Genomic DNA, 19,248 nt, shown 5'->3' on the forward strand with positions numbered 1-19,248 from the left:
GGTAGGAGCTCACAGAAAAGACCGGAGGGAGTCCTGAGCAAATGTACGAAGTGGCACAGACCCATAGGAAGGAAGCAGCAGACCTGCGGACGGGCACAGAGTTCTGCTACCCCTGTCCCCCGACCTCTCCCACGGGACATCCTTTTAGTCTGTGGAAGAAAGGTCAACAGAACGGCTGTCTTTAGCCGTTGGGGAAAACTCTTAACAGCTGGGGCAAGAGAATGACAGTGACGACAAAGACCCTGCTCCTGAGGAAAGCGCAGAGGTACCTGCTGGACCCACAGCTATAGCGGGAGGGACAGGAGAACTTAGAAGGACACATCCTTGAGGCAAAGGGACACGGTGAAGGCCTAAGACTGAGGCTCGATGATAAAACAGAAGATCCTCCCTTTCCGCCTCTGCCCCTCGCCACCAAGCTAACAAGCTTCACGTAAAAAGAAAGCAGGCACTGCTGGGAGAGGAACAGCAGGGCACGAGGGCAGGCAGAGGGACACACTGGTGTGCGGCACAGACCTACAGCTGAGGACAGAACAGACACTGCTCTGGCAACCAGCTTCAACCTGAACACAGGCTTCCCGCCAGGAGTTTTGGAGCCTGTGGTGGCCTGCCGGTAACCACAGTGACATCAAACCCCCAACCTGGCCAGCCTCCCACTCCTGCATTAAAAATCTAGCAGGAGGAAAGGCATGCTCAGTTCCAAGCATAAAATCTGTTTACTTTATTCTTTATAGTCCTCTAAAAGATGACCAGCTTTGAACAAAAAAAAAAATTATAAGGCATACAAAAAGGCAAGAAAAAAATATATACTCCTAAAAGACAAAGCAACAATCAGAGCAAGACTCAGATATGACACAAGTGGAACTATGTTAAGGGCTCTAATGGAAAAGAAATACAATATGGAAGATTAGATGGGAAATTTCAGCAGGGAGATGGAAACTATAGAAGAAAGACTCAAATGAAAATTATAAAAATGGAAAACACAGTAACAGATATAGAATGCTTTCCATAGGTCATCACACTAACACAGTCAAGGAGAGAACCAGTGACCTTGAAGATAGGTCAAGAGCAACAACCTCAAGTGAAACACAAAGATAAATAAATCTGAGCGAATTCAAAAAGAAGACATTACTGAGCATCCAAGAGCTGCAGACAAATACCCAACTAATGCAGGCGTAGCTTGAACCTCAGAGAGAGAAGAGGAAAAGAAGAAGCCAAAAGATGTATTTGAAGAAATAATAACCAGGAAATTTTCAAAATAATGACAGACACCAAGCCACAGATTCAAGGATATCAGATAATACCAAGGAGGACAAATACCCAAACGAGCACACAAATGAATAAACAAACAACAAGATCTGCACAACAACAAGGCTCATCATAACCAAACTGCTAGAAGCAAAAGATGAAGAGAAAATCTTGAAGGCAGACAAAAAAGAAAAAGACACATTCCACAGAGAAAAACAAAAGTAAAAAAAGTAAAAATCACTGAAGACTTTCATCTGCAACGTAAGCCAGAAGATAATGGAGTAACGTTTTAAAAGTGCTAAAGCAGGGGTGAAGGAGGGGTGCTGTCAAGACCAAATTCTATACCCGGTGAATATACATCTTTCAAAAACAAAAGAGAGACACTTTCTCCAAGAAATGAAACTGACAGCTCACTGTCAATAGACCTACACACAAGAACTGTGTAAGGAAGATCTTCAGGTAGAAGAAAATGATATGGATTGGAAACTTGGATGTACACAAAGAAACAGAGCATCACACATAGAATAAGGGACAAGAAAATAAAATTTTTCTTATTTTCAGTTGCTCTTAAAGAGCAATTCTGATCTAAAGCGAAGATAATAACAATATATCAGGGGTTTATAGCATATGTAAAAATAAAATGTGCGACACTACCACACGGGATGGGAGGAAGCAAGCCGTGGAAATTCTGTACAGCACACATGGGTGGTGGAATATTATTTGAAGGTCATTCTTATTAAAGTTATTATATTTTTAACATAAGAGCAATGACTAAAAGAAGAGGCCTAAGTAATAAGTCAATAGAAGAAATAAAGTGGAATTGAAGAGGAGTTAAAATCCCCCACTGCCCTAATGAGCTGTTCCCTGTGGAGGCCCCCGCAGTAGCTGGCGTATAGCTTCACATCGCACGGCAGGCAGTTCAGCACCCTGGTAACCGGATGCGCTTCGGAGTCACGCAGACCTGGGTTCCCATCGCCCAGCTCTGTGCGACCTCACTAGCTGTGTGATCTTGGACTGGTTTCAGGCCACTGAGTTTTCTCATCTGCAGAGTAGCTGTGCTCATGGTACTTGTTTCAGAAATTTGCTGTGAAGATTAAATAAAATAATGCATGTTGTTTTTCAGCTTAGGACTCAGCACAAAGTACGTACCCCAACGAATATAGGTTACTTTCCTTACTGCAGTTATGACATCGTTTCAAAAGTGTTGTCTTTCTCTCTCACATCGTCATTGGAGTGCATGGTCACTGGCCGCAGTCCTGGGGCATTCACTGAAGTTGTACCCTTATCTTCCAGCAGAGAAGTGGTACAGGCACACAGCAGATATCTTCCAACACGTAAGTGGCACATACGCACACGGCAGATGCAAGTTCAACGGCATTTTTCAGAATGTGAAACAATGAGTGAATGAAAGCCTCAGGCATTTTCCTGACTCATCAGGTGATACAGCCGCTGGCTGTGGCAGGCAAGGGTTCAGTGGAATTTTTCTTGTCCCTTCCTGATTTTCACTTACATGCCACCGATTTTCCTGATAAGAGAGTTATTTACCCTCTTGCTACCTGGATATTTTTTTAAATTTCTAACCCAAGGACAAGTATATGTTTATTGATTTAAGAGAGAGAGGAAGCGGGGGCGGGGGGGGGGGGAACACTGGTGTGAGAGAAACTCAATCGGTTGCCTCCCATATGTGCCCCAACTGGGGATCAAACCCCCAGGCTAGGAATGTGCCCTGACCTGGGATCAAACCCACAAGCTTTTGGTGTATCGGACGATGCTCCAGTCAGCTTAGCCACCAGTCAGGTCCTCCCTGGACATTTAAAAATCATATAGTAACCATCTCAGTCTCATCAACAATTTTCTTCAACTGAGGCAAAAACACCATGCTTCCAAAACTAACCACTCGAGGAAAGAAAGAATGGGCACATCGGTGACCGCGAAGATCCTGTCCTGAACATGAGCACCTGGTAAAGGCCACCTTGGAATCCACAGGTTCCTCTATGAACATCCTGTGGCGCCAGAAGCCTCCCACCAGCAGTCGGCCTGACTCATAACCCAACCGAGCTCCCTCTTCAGGACGCATTTTAATGAGGGCACTGCTCCTGGTTACCAAGTAAGGAAGGTTTGCAAAATTCTTTCAGTGAAGAAATTCAGAGCTGTCCCCTCTCCTGAATTCCCCAAAGCCACTCAGGTAGCTTTTCTGTGTCTTGAACACACATCACATCCCCATTTCTGTAAAGGTTAATGAGCAGTGGGTCTTCAGTTTGTGGCCTTAATGACAGCATGTCATCAGTGTCCAGAGGGGAGGGACACTTGTGATATGTAGCCAGTGAGCAGCCTCCTTCAGCAGAGAAAGATGCAGGCTCTAACAAGAAATGGGAGCCCATAAATATCCCTTTGACATGGTCGCAGGGACACACATGAGTACGCAGACCTTTGAACAACATGACTAAATCCATGTATTTATATAGTATACTTTGGCATGAGAAGAAAGAGGAAAATAAGGAAAAAGGGTGTGACCTGTACACCAGGCTTGATGTCACAGGCCGGGAGGAGAAGCTGATCCTTACTTTGGAGGCAGAGCTGCTAGCACTCGTCTCAGCCACACCCCTTCCCAGGGGAGGGATTACGGTAACTTGAGTGGTCTGAATGAAGGGAAACCCACCTCCCTGGTGCGTGGGCACCTCCCGGCAGTTACACGACACTGCAGAGAGGAGTCATGGTTGTGGCCATGTGCACGGAGCTGCCCAGGAGGATGCGTCAGCTTGTCACCCCTGGAGATAAATCTACAGCAAGAAGCAGGCTGTTTGTACCCATCTCAGCTCCGCAGGAGGGGCCTGGCAGACGCTAGAGCAGAGCGCCCCAGGTGCAGAAGGGCAGCCAGCTTGCCGGCCCTGTGCGAGCCCCCCACTATGAGCGGGACAGCAGGCGGGCTGGGAGGCCGCTCAGCAAGATTTATAGGAAGTCAAGGACAGCAAAACACACACCAGGACAGCTCGAGGGAACTCTAAGTGACCCCCACGCTCCATCTAACGCCCCCCTCCCCCACGTACGCCCCTGCCCCTGCTCTGTGAACCATCATCTCGCTAAAATAATAAAATGTCATCCAGCCACCAGTTTTTTCCACCTCTAAGCTCTTGACCGAATTCAGTGACTACATATTGAGGAATCGCTACGACCCAGCATTTTGTCACAAATTGTAGGGAGCAGGAAATAACTGAGCTCACCCCCGGTCCCGTCACTCAAGGAGTTTCCAGTTTTCTTGGGAACGCGGGGCATGGGTTTGTGTTTTTTGTTACTGAGTTTGTGAAATTCTTCCCCTGCTTCATCCGAGGTGGAAAGGACAAGTGACCATGTATCCCTAGGAACCCAGAAGGCGCACTATGTCCCTGCAGGGGCTTCGTGAACCTTCTGCAAAGCAGTCATTACTACTGTGCTTGGGCAGACAGGGTGTAGAAACAAGTTCAAGTCTGGCTGTGAGTGACTTTGGATAAGTTACTGAATAGTTGGCGTAAAAGAGCAACAGTCAATGTACCACAGAAGTTTACTGTATGCCCACTGTGTGCCTGATCCTGTTCTGGAAACGGGGACACATCACTAAAGAAAACAGGCAAAGATCTCTGCCCACTGAAACGTGCGTTCTAGTGGAACAGGCGGTAAAAGGACAAACAGGTCAGCAATAGCATTGTTAGGAAGGGACGAATGCACGAAGGCAAACATGGAGCAGTATGAAAGGTGCGGGAGGATGGGCGGAGGGTAGAGCAGGGCAAGGGGCAACGTGAAACCGGGGGGTCGCTCTGACTGAGGAGGTGAGAGCTGAGCAAAGCCGTGGAGGAGTGATGCAGTGAGCCCGGTGGGATCTGCAGAGGAGCATTTTTAGGCAGAAGCAACAGTCAGCGCGAGGGTTCTAGAGTGAGAGCATGCCTCCCTGGAAGACCTGCAAGGGCCACGGAGTTGAGCAAGGAGACTCCAGGAGAGGAGGCCAGAGCAGTAATGGAGAGCCAGCTGGTGCTCTGGTCTTTGGACCAGTGCATTTCTGTAGGAAATGGGGATTCATTTCAGGGCTCAGAGCAGGGGCAAAATCTGGTTTGTGTTTTAAATGAAAAACTAGAAATTAGAAACACTATAACGGACATGAGGACTGTCTTTAATGGGCTCATCACTAGACTGGATATGGTCAAAAAGAATATGTCAATAAAAATTTCCCTAACTGAACTGTGAAGTGAAACACCAAAACCCAAACAAAACATCCAGGAACTGCGGGACAATAGCAAAAGGTGTAACACAAGCTAACTGTGACACCAGAGGAAGGAGAGGACAGAGCGTAAGAAATATCTGAAGTGATGATAATGGAGAACTTGCAAAATTAATGACAGACACCGAAACACAAATCCCGAAAACTCAAAGAACACCAAGTAGGACTGAACACACACACACACACACACACACACACACACACACACACACACACACACACACCCTTAGGCATATCAAATTAAAAAGTTCAGGAAATCAAAATTAAGCATGGACTTTAGTTAATGACATCAATGTTGGTTCACTAATTTTGATAAACGCACTACACTAATGTAAAATGTTCACTATGGGGGCGACTGAGTCTGGGGGTAGTATGGAAACTCTGTCTTCAAAGCTCTATAAATCTAAGATTATTTCAAAATAATTTTTGTTAACTCTCCCTCTGGCCAGCCTGTTAAGAATACGCTGCAGGGTGGTGAGTGAGGGTCAGGGAGGCTGTTTGGACTAGTTCAGTCACTCAGGTGTGAGGTGGTGACGCCGGCACCAGAATGGCAGCAGCGAAGGTGCTGAAATGGAGCAGATACCAGGCGCCTTTCCAAAGGTCTATCACTGAATGAGAAGCTGAAATCCGGTCAGAATTTAGAGTGGCTGATGACGTCATTTAACTCTCTGCTATTTGTAACTTCCAATCTCCCCCACTAGCTTAAGCTCTAAGAGGGCACTTCTAGTGACACATATCCGTTCCTTGGACAGCTAACGAGGTGGCAGTAGTGACACCTAGTAATCCCTAAATTATAACTGTTGAATCAAACTCTCTACATTGTGTGGTAAGACACTGCAAGACTCTTTACTTCTGTTTGGGCACAGTACCTCCCCAAGCACTAACAGCTCAACATCAGAGTAAACGTAACTCTCCCTTACTTATCAGATTAATTGACATTTATATTTGCATTCATCCTTACCAGTAAGTTCTACAACCCAATGATGACTCAAGGCCAGCAGGTTATTTTTAACCTATGAACTGATGTTATTACAGGATTTAGTCTTCTAGCAAAAAGGACACTGTGCGACGACCTTACTGAAGATTCCAGAATTATGAAAAAGATCAATAAATCTGACAAGTCTATTCTTTGACTAAGTGAGGGAAAGTAAGCTAAAAATAAACGAAATGGAAAATGGAGCAGGATCCAACATCACTTAGCCAGAAAGATGATGTGGAGCTGCTACTGCCCCACCTCATTTCAGGACAGCAAGAATGAGTCCACACAAGTACCCTGGGAGAGAGGAGGGTGCAGCTATTACCATCAAAATCTCAGAGGAGGCATGGGGAAGCCAGTCTGAGGAGAGAAAATAACATCTGTTGTCGATGATTTCCTGGCTGCAATGTGTAAGAGCTCCATTCTCGTATTAAGTATCAAGTTCTGCATTCAGATCTAGAGATGGTGGCCCTAAGTAAACATTGTACATCACAGATATTTAGCACGTTTATTCCTGGCAAGGACAGTGGACTGAATCTTTTATATACAATGAGAATCTCATGTCTTATCTTCTGAGCCAATAAAAGATCAACAACTTTAAAGGGGTTGTGATTGTGGAGTTTTCTCTTCAAGACGGCGTCACCAAACCGGATACAACAGAGCTCCCTTGAATACCTATATTTAAATACACAGACCTGTGGTCAGGGAGTGGACTCGGTCATCCACGAACAAACGCTAAGGGCTCACTAAAACGGGGACCCTGCACAGGGCACAGAGGACACAAAACAGGAATAACACAGCGTCCCTGACCTCAGAGACCACTCTGACAGTGACAGCCCCACCGTGCGGGGAATCTCACCCACGACATCTCCATTGCTAAAAGGGTGTCCACTCTTTGGTCTTGGGTGTCGTGGGAAGCCTCTGTCAGTGCTGACCATTCCCTCTTTCTTGAAACACTTTAGCTCCATCTTCCCCTTCCGCCTGTTCCTTAAATGCTGGCCATGCTTGTTGGAAGCAATACAAGTCTTTTGGAAGGATTCCCTATTTAGGCCGTTTCATGTACGTCTGGCAGACCCAGCAATCCCATCAGAAATCTGTTTCTGAAGCTCTCCTGCGCAGCAGAAGTTAGTGATAACCTTTGTAGGGTCAAATGTAGTGGCATCTGACACCACACGTCTGCCCCCTCTTTCTTCCTTCCCTGACGTGTAGCTCAGTTAGGACTTAGTTAGGATTCCAGGGCTCACTGACGGAGGACTTTGTTCACACCTGAGTGCGTGACACAGAAGGAGTCAATGAAACTGTCCCCCAGGATTACTGATGAAACTACAAGGAAAGACGTTTCCTCTTCTTTCTGGGATTACCAGTTGTAAGAAAGCTAGTGACCACAGTCACACCACAGGGAAGGGACAGAGTCGGTTTAGGAATGAAGCCAGCAGAGGAGAGAAGGAGAAACAGAAACAGCATTTCGATGCTGCAAGTTCAGGTTCTGGGCCATCCAATCAATTGCTTGAACTCTTAAATTCCTTTTTTATATTAAGCCAATTTCATTTGGAATTTGTGAAAACAGGAGTGCTCAACTACCACAGAAAAAATCAGAAACAAATTGTCTTTCAACAGGGAAATGGCTTGTCAAACTATAGTATGCTATGGAATATCATGCAAGCATCAAAAAGATGTCATTGAACTCTAAGATCTATTTTTAAGCAAAAAGGGAAGTAAAATATATAAAGAAAAACTCCATTAATATTCTACGTTTGTGTATGGTACGTATATGAGTGTGTGTATGTGTGTGCATGTGTATGCAAATACTTTGGAAAACAGAACAAAAGGAATTATTCTGAAAAGTTTACATTGGTTTTTATTAAAGAGAGGAGGAGTTAAGGAGTGAAGAATGTGTATAGAGTTTCTATGTTATTTTCCATTGTTTTTATAATTTTATTATAGCAATACATTTATGTATTAGCTATGTGAATTAAAATATTGAAATGGAAAATAATCCTGCTCCATAGATAGGCCTTTCCTTTTGGTCGCCATCACTTCGCATTCCACAGTTCAACACATTTGAAACCAACATTCTTTTTCTTCAAATCTAGTTAATGTCACCACCTGGTCACCGGAGCCCTGGCTGGCTCTGAGAGCTGTCCCCGATCTGGTAGGATGCATCCCCCAGCCCACTTCCCCTCATCTCCAGCAGCCACCAGCTGTCACCAGCATGACCTCCTGAACCCCTCCTGAATGTGTCCCTTTTCCTGTCCTCACTTCTGCACCACAGGTCAAACTCTCGTTTGGACGTGCCTGGATTATTACACACTCTCGCCCTCAATTTCCAGGGCTCCACCTGTCCCCACCCTTTGCTCACTCCCGCCAAGAGAGCTTTCTGAAAAGCAGTTCTGACCCCATCGCTCCTCAGCTGATGTAGAAATAAAGCCCAGCCCTGAAGCTCCCAGTTCCACCTCTCACCGCCCCCTCCCAGGTAATGACAGGCCAGACTTCCTCTTGCTTCCGGGCCTTTGCACATGCAGTTCCCTCTGTGCAACTCCCCTTTCCCTGCCGTCCCTGCCGGACTCACTGCCCCTTCTTCAAATCTCAAGGTAAGCATCCTCGTTTCTGGTTTCCCAGGGGGGTTGGGTACCCTTGTTACGTACACTCCGGAAATTCTCTACAACGGTCACCTCCTGTCCTACTTTACGGCAATGGCCTCTTGACATATGGCTGTCTTTCCAGACACCCCGGGCCAGGGAGGCAGCTCACAAAGTACAGCCTCAGAGCAGGTCCTCTACTCCCTCATTTCACGGTGTGATGCCCGGGGGCCATCGACTTATTTCTGTGCCACGAAGCTGACAGGAGGGCTAAGCAGGTTCGTATGTGCAAAGTGCTGAAAATTGTGCCTGGCCCGTGGGAAGCACCAAACAAGGATTCACTATCATTCTTCTTGTGGGTCATCTCGGTGCCTGGTACCAGGCCTGGCACCAAAGGTACGCTCAATAAATAAACAGTTACTTTCCTGAGCGGAGTATTTTAAACAAATGCTTCTGTAAAAGGGTGCATTCCCAAAAAGGCGGTTCCATTTAATGCAAGGCTTGCCGCCCGTGTACAGAGAGGAACATGCCACCAGGAACTCTGACTTCGAACAACTGGAGCACCAGCTGCAGCCGCCCACAGGCCGCCGTGCACTGTGGCTCTGCTGCTGTGACTCACACGGTTTTCTATAAAAATGACCTCCCCCATTAATTTTAATTTCCTAAATGGTAAAAAGCGCTAGCCCTCATGTTGAACTAATAACCTGTAGACCTTCAGCTGAATGTGTCCCGGAAATGCTGGCAGAGTTATCCTCTGGCAGGATTGTTTCCAGTCCTGATTTTAGTCGATTTTACAACTAAAAATTACTACACATTTCCAGACTAGATGGTTTCTAATAACTTCTTCAGAACCAGTGGGAGAGCGTGAAAGACCTTTGTCATCTTTGTTCCTGCCACAACCAAGTATTTCTTGCAACCAAATGTCTTCATCTGGAGCATGTCTTACTGTTCTCCAAAGACCTAGGCATCCTGGAAATCTTACAAAGTAATTATATTAATTGATTCTTGAAAGAGAAGAATGCCTCATGGAGCAGAAAAGAGTAAGGAGAGGGACTGAGAGAATGAGGGGTGAGGAAGGATGGCCCGACCTCTCAGAGGAGTCCCAGGGGGTCTGGTTCGAGTGCCACACCGGTCAGGCGGGCTCCGACCCCACGACCTTGGACTGTCCACCAGGAATGGCCCACCTTCTATGTTGATACGCAGGTTGCATGAAATCGTTCCCAATAGGCTCTGGCCCTGGAACTCATTAGTTCCTTTTTTTAAAGATTTTATTTATTTATTTTTAGAGAAAGGGGAAGGGAGGGAGAAAGAGAGGGAGAGAAACATCAATGTGTGAGAGAGTCATCAACTGGTTGCCTCTCACGTGCCCCCAACTGGGGACCTGGCCCGCAACCCAGGCATGTGCCCTGATTGGGAATCAAACCGGCGACCATTTGGTTCTCAGGCCAGTGCTCAACCACTGAGCCACACCAGCCAGGGCTACTTCCATTTTTCACCGGGTCTGGCAGGCTGAAGAGACCGGCCAACATTCACCTTCCAGATCTCAGGGGGCATTTGGGGATTCAGGGATGAAGGCAGAGAATGATACAGGCACGGCCCCTGGAAGCCATCGCTCCGTCCTCTGGCCCCCTGGGGCTTTGATCTCCCTCTGCGGCTCATCTCTGTCTCTTGCGTGTCTCTCTGTTCTATCCGCAATGCCTAAAGGATTAGGAGCCACTGACTTATAACAATAACAAGTCCTGTATTCATGCAGCTCCTTTCTTTCAAGGAAACTGTATGACCTTCTAAGTCATTCATTCATCTTCAGCCCCTCTGTGAGGTGGGCTGCCAGGCAACCAACAGTGACTCTAGTCTGCAGAAGAGGAGCAGGGCGTGGGAAGCCTTAGGGACTCCTGCAAGGGTCAGATGAGAGAGCTTGTCACAAGCAGGACTTGACAATGGCCAGATGAGAGAACTTGTCATCAGCAGGACTGAGGAGTCTACTGAACACATACAATTCATACTGGGCAATGACGAACCTGAAAGAACCGTACTGACTTCAAGGCCAGCATGGTAGGTTTCTAGAAAGCTTCTAGGGAATAATTAAGACAGACATTTTTTGAAAAGATTTACTAAACTGAGGAGAATGAACAGAAAGCATCAGTTGCGATTTGCAGGCAGGATCTTTACAGAAGCGTTAACTGTGGTCTGCGCTCTGCCACTGCCGGCTTCAGTCACTGACTCCACTCACTGGCTTTTCTCCAGGAAGATCTCAAATGCTGTCTCTTCATTTGACTATATATATATATATATATATATATATATATATATATATATATTTTTTTTTTTTTTTTGTCAAGAAATCAGATCTTGTCTCTCATTCCTGACGGGGCACTGCTGCCTCTCAGCAGTAGGAGGGAGTAGGCATTGGGAGGGTTAGGGTGCACAGGGATGACTCACTGCTCAGGATGCTGATTTTTCCAGCTCTTGTCTCATTCCTTTTTTTTCTTTGCTTTTAGACATGGCTATCGCCTCCAGCCAAAAAGCAGACTCTTCAATTATATGCGCTGATGCTCCCTCCGTCAGAAGGAATCAGAACACTGCTACCACAGTTCTGCCTGAATGTCTAGTGCTTTCATCAGTGCTTCGCCAGCCACAAAGAAAGTTCCACGGGCTTGGATTGAGACCATGTCCTGACAGGCCCCACTCCCCACATTACGCACAGGACACACTCTGTGTCCTCGTGGACGAGAAGGAACAAAAGCGACCCTGACTCCTGTGTTTGCCCCAGCAAGCCTTTCCCCAGACATGCAGTGGGCCACGTATCGTTCAGCAGTGGCCACTCTCAGCTGACCAGCATGCCCCGTGGGGACAGGCTCTCTCCTCCAGCAAGTGCACAGCATCGTTCCCGCTGCAGGTATAGGGTCATTGAGAAGCCGCGCTCTTCAGACTTTTACAGTGAGACCGCCCTGCTCCCCGCCATGTGGTTGGTCCTTGGGGACTCTTACTGTACAGGGTGACACTTGACCAGAGAGATCGGCGCGGGAAGCCGGCCACACTCCTTCCCGTACTAGATACTGTATGACCTTTCTTTCTCTCAGTACAATGGCTTTAAAACTTCTGCCTTGTATTTGGGAAGCATGTTCTACTTAACAACTTATTTTATGCTTACATTAATTAATCCTCATACCATCCCTGGTGAAACTGGCATCATTACTTTCCATTTTAAAGAAACTGAGGTTCAGAAAGAAATACCAGTATCATCATGTCAAATATGCATCACAGCAGAGGCAGGAGTTCAACCCATCCCAGCCCACTTTGCATCTGATAATGAGCTCTTACTCCCACGAGCAGTAAAATTATTTACAGTAACCTCCGAAATGCTTTAAGGATCATAAGGTAATAGTTTTACACTGACGTGTGAGATACCAGGAATTTACACATCATCAAGGAAAACAGGATATAGAAGCCTGGCATCCACAGAACATTGAGGTAAGTTTATCCAGACCAAACAGAACTCGGACAGAGAACCAACGTTTGTGGGAGCGGCCAGGACTCCAGAGTCAGACGTGGAAATGGGGCGGGAGGAAGAGTAAGGAGCAAATGACAAGTGACAAAGCAGGAACTTGGACACCTGAAAAATCGGTGTCCAACTGGAGCTCTAACAGGAAATGTGTGTGCAATGATGCACGATGTCAAATACTCATGGTCTTTTCCCCCGGCGGTATGAGAGTTCTGAGTTTCTGTTCCCTAAAACGAGCAGAGAGAAAGCCAGCAGGAGGGAAGGGTCAGTAATAAAGAGGAAAGGGAACAGAACTGATTCAAAAAGAGGTAAAAAAATGAAGTTTGGGGAGAAAAACCTTTAAAATATAAAAATCATTCACCGAGAGGGGGAGCTGTGGTTAAGTCGCTCTCAGGCAGAAAAGGGCACATGAGGAGGCCGGTGCGGAAGGAGCGCGGGGAGTGTCACTCGGCCGACCCACAGGAGTTGCTCCCCACTCCTCCCCGTCTGCTTGCAGGCCCGGGAGTCCTCGCGGTGCTCCGCATACAAGCACCCAGAGGACTCTGTCACCCTCGTGTCAGACATCAGACACCATCCCACACATCTGCCTCAACTGTGATGAGGATTTCTCACTGCCTGTGTGTGACTTAACAGCAGGTGATATCTTGCCCTGAGACAAGCTGAGGGAATGGAAATACGCCCGGGGACCTGGCTGTCGGTACCAGGTCTCAAATGTACTTCAAAAGGCAGAATGCTTGCTAAGCAAGTGGGTAAGAAAGAAAGGAAAGAATGAGAAGGAGGGAAGGAAGGAAGGGAGGAAGGATGGGAGGGAGAAAAGAAGGGAGGAAGGAAGGGAGGAAGGAAAGCAGGAAGGAAGGAGAAAACTAAAAAACATTTTAACGTCTGGTTGCTAATCTTTAAGTCACAACATTTGAGGTCTAGGCAAGTACTATAAAGAGATTGTTAGTGACAAAGACAAAGATCATAAAATTTCAAGCAACATTAATGACTAATTCATATTAATTAGTGATTTTTGGCAAATAACATGGCATATTTATATTCCACAGGGAATGTTCTCGAAAGGGCAGCAGGCGTGTAATATGCATATATAATTCAATTTAATTTCATGCTATATATTTTTAAAATGTTCAAAACTTATACCACTTGATAAGGAATGCACCTACTAAATTTGAAGATGTAGGAAAGAGCTTGTTGACTTGCCTTGCTAAATAAAATGGACATCAGGAAGAAATCCAGGAGGAAACTCTCTGAAAGATCTTTGTAGTCAAAATGGAAGACGATTACGGTGAAACTCAAGTGAACGAACTGGTGAGCCGGGTTACAGAAGGAGGTGCGCAGCAGCTTCATGCCGGCCATGATCATGAGGAAGACGTCCCAGCTGTGAGGAGGAGAGGACGAGAAGCCGTCAGTGACAATGCGCCCACAGCCAGGTGAGTGATGAGAGCTAACGTCTCTTCAGCACTTACTGTGCATTCTGCACTTTGTAAACGCAAAACGCCAAATTGGGGGGGGGGGGGGCCTGGGATGACCGTCCGCTGACAGAGCAGTAAACTGAGTCTCAGAGCTGGGTTCATCCATCTAGGGGCTCACGAGGTGACGCTGGGATTAAAACTCAGCCCCAGGGACCCTTCTGCACAGGCTGCCACTAGAGGAGGCTCCTTCCCATTGTATGCTGCTAATTGTCCCCTGTCCTTGGAAAGGACACAGAGCTCCTTGGAGCTTGTCTGAAGGCAGTGACAAGTTCCACAGGGAGCCTAGAGGCAAGTGAGAACTCAGAGCACGCTAGCCCTGGTTGGTCTGCTCAGTGGATGCCTTTTGTTATAAGAGAACCTTACTGAAGCAGTGATGTGATAAGTCAATATTATGTTCTGAAAAGAGGAAAAACCCCACTGTCTTCATAAAGCCAATTTTACTCTTACACGTTGATTTCCAGCATTTCTCAGCACGGCTGTCATCCCAGGGAGCACAAGCTCGCTGGTCTCCCTTTCTTTCTGCTGGAAATCGATTACCATTTTTCCCCTTGGCCTTTTCAATTAAGGAGCTGACCAAGGTAGTTGGCAAAGACAGACCAGGATTTGGCTTTGAGGACTGACCTCCTGAACACTCTTGTCCAGAGAGTCGGGTCAGTAACTTGTGTGGGGAAGAATGCGGGCTGTGTGTGCAATTCCTCCAGATCACAAGGTCAGCCGTGAACAACCTACCGCCCATGAGGCCGTTGGTCCATGGCAGCAGCTCAGCAGAGTCTAACAGAGCATCTCCCTGCATGAGGGTCTGTCTTTCTGCAGGAGGCTTTGCACCTTTTAACCAGATTCCCCACAATTGTAAGAGCCTCTTTGGAAAGTTGAAAGGAAGCCAGAGGTAGGAACACTGTCCAGGGGATGGTGGCACTGCAGAGGGAGAGTTTTTCTTTTTCTGGCTAAATACATAAAACTGGGACCATACCTCAAGTTCCCTGAGCCTAGAGGGACCCTGGGCTCTGGACCTAATGTCCCAGGAGGAGGGCATTTAAAAAGTGCTTTCAAGGTCTTTGCACCTAACAGCTGTAAAATTGTCATTGCCATCAGAAAGATCTAACGTTGGGAATTCCATTTGCCACGATATGACATTTTATACGTCTTCAGACCTACGGCTGTGACTGTTCCCACTCTTTCCCCAATGCCCCTGGTAAGGTTTGCCTGAGGCCCCACTGAGAAACACTAGCTCTTGATTACATTCAGGTCTGGGGGGAGTGGGAATGTGTTTTATGTAACTTCACAGAAAGCCCTTGATTTCCTGCGGTGAGGCTCACCTCTGCTCCAAGACTCACCAAAATGAAAGTACGGTGTGAAAATCTGACTGTGGGCCCATCTGTCCTTGACAACAGCCCAGGGTACACAAACCCCCGTGGGGTAGCCAAAGCCCTTGGAGGGACCCCAGTGACAAGCGTCTCAAGATTAGGGATGTTTTGGTTTTCAGGGGAAGTGGCTGATTTCTGGGTTTTCAGGCCAAATCTAGATGAGCGTTAACTGTGAACTTTCTGTTTTCTGTGACTACGGTTACAATAGACAGTGTTCAGGTTATGTGTAAGAATGATGGCTGGTTAAGACTATGGTAGGTCTGAAGGGCTGATGTGATGGTCTTTATAGCACTGCAATGGTAATGGTGTCAGTTACTGATCCATGGACTGTCGTAGGCTTAGCTGAAGGCTTTACAAATTCTTACATAACAATCAGTGACCAATGGCCCGGGACAGCTGCAAAGCAGCCATTTAGGTCAGGCTGGGAACTATAAACACCCAGCGAGACGTCATGATTCACCGACTTGGCCACCCACCCACCCATCCATCCATCATCCATCCATCACCACTTACTAAGGGGTTGGTAGTGAACGCTGAATAAGAAGTACTGCCTGCTATGAAAAGAGTTTTTGTTTGACTGTCTGGTACAATGGTTCACATGGAGGTCGAAACAGGTCTCCAGGTGAGACTGGTGTGCGGCCTCCTGCTGCTCCGTTTCAGAACAGCCGGTCGAGTGGGGTGCTTGAAATCTTTGGGAGACTTTGTTTTTAAGTCTTCAGACGGATGCCTCAAGAATATTTAAAATATTCTCAGCTTTGGACTCTGAGAAAAGTAATTCCATGTGCATCATCTGGAAGTTGAGAATACCTGGAGGTAGGTAAGTAAGCTGATACTTCCTGTCTTTAGTGTCTGGAAGAAGTTTACAGGGATGAGACAGTAAGATTACTGCTGGACTCTCTGGAACTGTTTATTTGAGTCTGTCTGATTCTCAACCTTTGCATCCATCCTCTGCCAACAGCCAGAGAGGCTTGGTCTCAACCTGCAGGCTTGGCTGGAAGTCTAGTCCCGACACTGGGGAGGGAGAACTTGAAACTCTGCAGCATGATCCCCCGGGGCAGCGCTGGTTACCTTCTTTGCTACTCTGGTTCTGATTGAGAGCCCTCACTCTAGAAATGGAGGATCTGCCTTATTCTAGGAGGTGATCCTGGGGCCAGCCAAGATGGGCCCACACTGGAAACACCTGCCATAAGGAGAAGGACTTCATGTTCTAAATGTAGAGTCAACCCCTGGATCGGGCCCCACCCAAACTATGTAAGGGGTCTCTAGCCCCTTTGTCTGCCTTCTTTATTCAGTGAGACAGATTTTCACCCCTGGACCGGAAGTCTAGGACTTTAAGTACCAAAAGACATGGACTTCTTGCCATGGCCTAACTGAACGAGGTCTGAACTGGAAGGAAGGCAGGGTCAGGAAGGTTATGGGATCATTTCTTTTAGCGTCTACCTGTGAGACCATGAACTTGCTCAAAAGTCCAGTATTCAAATGCCTTTGAGCTTAGCTTGTTCAATCTTTGGCAAACATTCAAGAATTTGTCCTCATCTCACCCTGAAAGGAAGAGCAGGTTTGAATTCGTCTGCTTGGGATTATGTACATCAGGGTTGAGTTGGGCACATAATGTTTAAGCAACATGACTCATAAGCACATCTGGGAAAGAATCTCTTTCACAGCCTTGTACTCTTAACAACTTATTCGACCACAAACTTGAACTTTTTCTCAGAAAGACAAATCCACAAATTATCTAATAGATTTCCGTTTGTAAATTCAGAGTGAATGTTAACACATAAAACCAATAACTCATGTACATGATCAGCACTTCGCAAAAGCACGGTATCCTACAGCACGAAGTCGCCGTGCTCTGAGGTTGTAACTGTGATGCTGCCCCTGAAAAACGCAGAGGGAGCAGTGACAGCCCCTCAAGCACAAAATGACGGAGCATTTGCGAAGCGAGCTGACATGAGGCAGGAACCCCAGCAGCCCTGCAGTCACAGTGGGGCTCACGGACTAAGGCTGCAGGGTAACGTTCCCACCTACGGACACTTATTCACAGCACCGCTTCCAGCAGATCTAACTCCTCTGCACCCCAGTCACGACAAATGACCACCCAGCTCCATGGAGTTTGGTAAAAGACACCATGGAAGTTGCCTTCTGCTGCAGTCCCTTTAGAGAAAATTCGCTAATTTTTGAAAACGTCATGAGCCAAATCATTAGGAGAATAAACCATTATCCACTTACTGGGTCCCGAGTCTCCGGTAATTGCTTATTGAAAAGGCATCAATAGTGAGGGCATTCAAAATTATTGCTGGGTACAAGATATGTTTTTCAAAAGACTGAAGCCAAACATAGAGTCTTTCGAACCACATTAAATGGGCGACATCTGAAAGAAACACAAAGACCACTTAGAACATGCCACTGATCAAATTATGTGTCTTTAAGTACATGTTATAATAAGCAGTATCTCCCTTTAACTCAAAAGCTGCTGGTTCAGAACTCTAGACACTAAACATTGTACACCAATGTTCTTTCCAGGCAGCAACTCGGCTTTGTTTCTACATAGTTCATAAATAATGATATATAGAAATATAGGCCAGTACCCCAATTTCTCAAGTCAGTTGACTTTTCCATATATAATTATTACTGGGACCAATTAAATAACAACCACACAGCATCAAGGCATCTCAGAGTAGTTAAATGTAGAAAGTGAAAGATAAAGAATTGGAAAAAAAAACACAAGCCCATCTTCTCTTAAGCTTGGGGTCATTTGTGAGGCTGGGGCTAGTTTCTGCACTCTTCTCTCCCTCTCTTCAGTCTTTAAATCCACAATCAAATTTATGGGTAACATATGCCAATAAGAGAAAGCTGATCCCCAGTCCCTTAGCACTGTGAATGCATTACATTCTAGTGTGATTTGCCAACAAGGATGCACCATGGAGAGTGAGGTCTATGCACACAGGGCTAAGCTTTTAAGTCAGACCAACAAGGGTTTACATTCAGACTCCACTCAGCACTGATGCGTGATCGTGAACAATTATCTGCTTCATTCTGAGCCTCAGTTTGGTGTGTCCCACCCATCCTCCTGGTCACACCTCTTTCCTGCTACTATGGCAGAGGAGACATCTGCTCTTCTCCTTGGGACGGGACACGTGCAATGCACACTTGCAGTGACTCTCACCCATCTCTTAGGACTTCTCCCTCTGGGAGCAACAGGAACTGGTCCAATTGGTCAGAGTGCAAAGTTCTGTAGGCCAGAGTACCATGGGGGGAAAATACCTCGTCCCTGCCTCCGGGGTTCGGGGAGAAGCCAGGGCCCTCCACGGTTGCCCGCCTCTATGAGGACAGCACACCAGCCAGGTTCAGCTCCAGGGTCCTCTGGTGGGCCCATGTCATTCCCTCCCTGATCTGTCTGTCTGCTAGAAACCATGAGGCTGAGTGGACCCCACCCCATCACCATAAGGCTTACAGACAGGGTGGTCTCCACAGCAAGGATCAAAATTTCAATCTGCAAATCTGAACAGCAACTTCATCAAACTACTGGAATCACGTTCTTCAACATTTTGTAATAAAACTTATACCTTAATCATCTATAGTAAAAAAAGAGCGTCATAAAGTAAGGACGTTGGGTAGGATCCAACTTAGGGTATTCTGTGGTTAATGTGTGATGTTTCCTGCTGTAGAACTGAAAATCAGTTATTTCATAAGAAATGAAATTTTTGATATATAATAAAAGGTAAGTATATTATATATTTTACATATAAATGTTTTTATCCTTTATGAAAGTGCACAAAAATAAAAGAAGCAAATCTTCAAGATCCTTCCCCATTCCCTCTAATCAAATGACTCTGAGTCCAACTTCCTAGAGAAAACACA

At 46.4% G+C, this 19,248-nt stretch overlaps 1 protein-coding gene across 1 annotated transcript in view; it reads right to left on the reverse strand.

Moving 5' to 3' along the window:
* Positions 1-19,248, reverse strand: part of LOC149992494 (pecanex-like protein 2) — a 193,389-nt gene that overhangs the window by 89,422 nt on the left and 84,719 nt on the right. The window contains exons 20-21 of the mRNA XM_090263293.1: positions 17,617-17,758; positions 13,752-13,929 (exon numbers count right to left, since the gene is read on the reverse strand). Coding sequence (XP_090119419.1) covers positions 13,752-13,929; positions 17,617-17,758 — 320 coding nt within the window. The remainder of the gene's footprint in view (positions 1-13,751; positions 13,930-17,616; positions 17,759-19,248) is intronic.

The sequence above is a fragment of the Furipterus horrens genome, unplaced genomic scaffold (genome assembly GCF_987537825.1).
Source record: "Furipterus horrens unplaced genomic scaffold, mFurHor1.1.pri manual_scaffold_15, whole genome shotgun sequence".
Lineage (NCBI taxonomy): Eukaryota > Metazoa > Chordata > Mammalia > Chiroptera > Furipteridae > Furipterus > Furipterus horrens.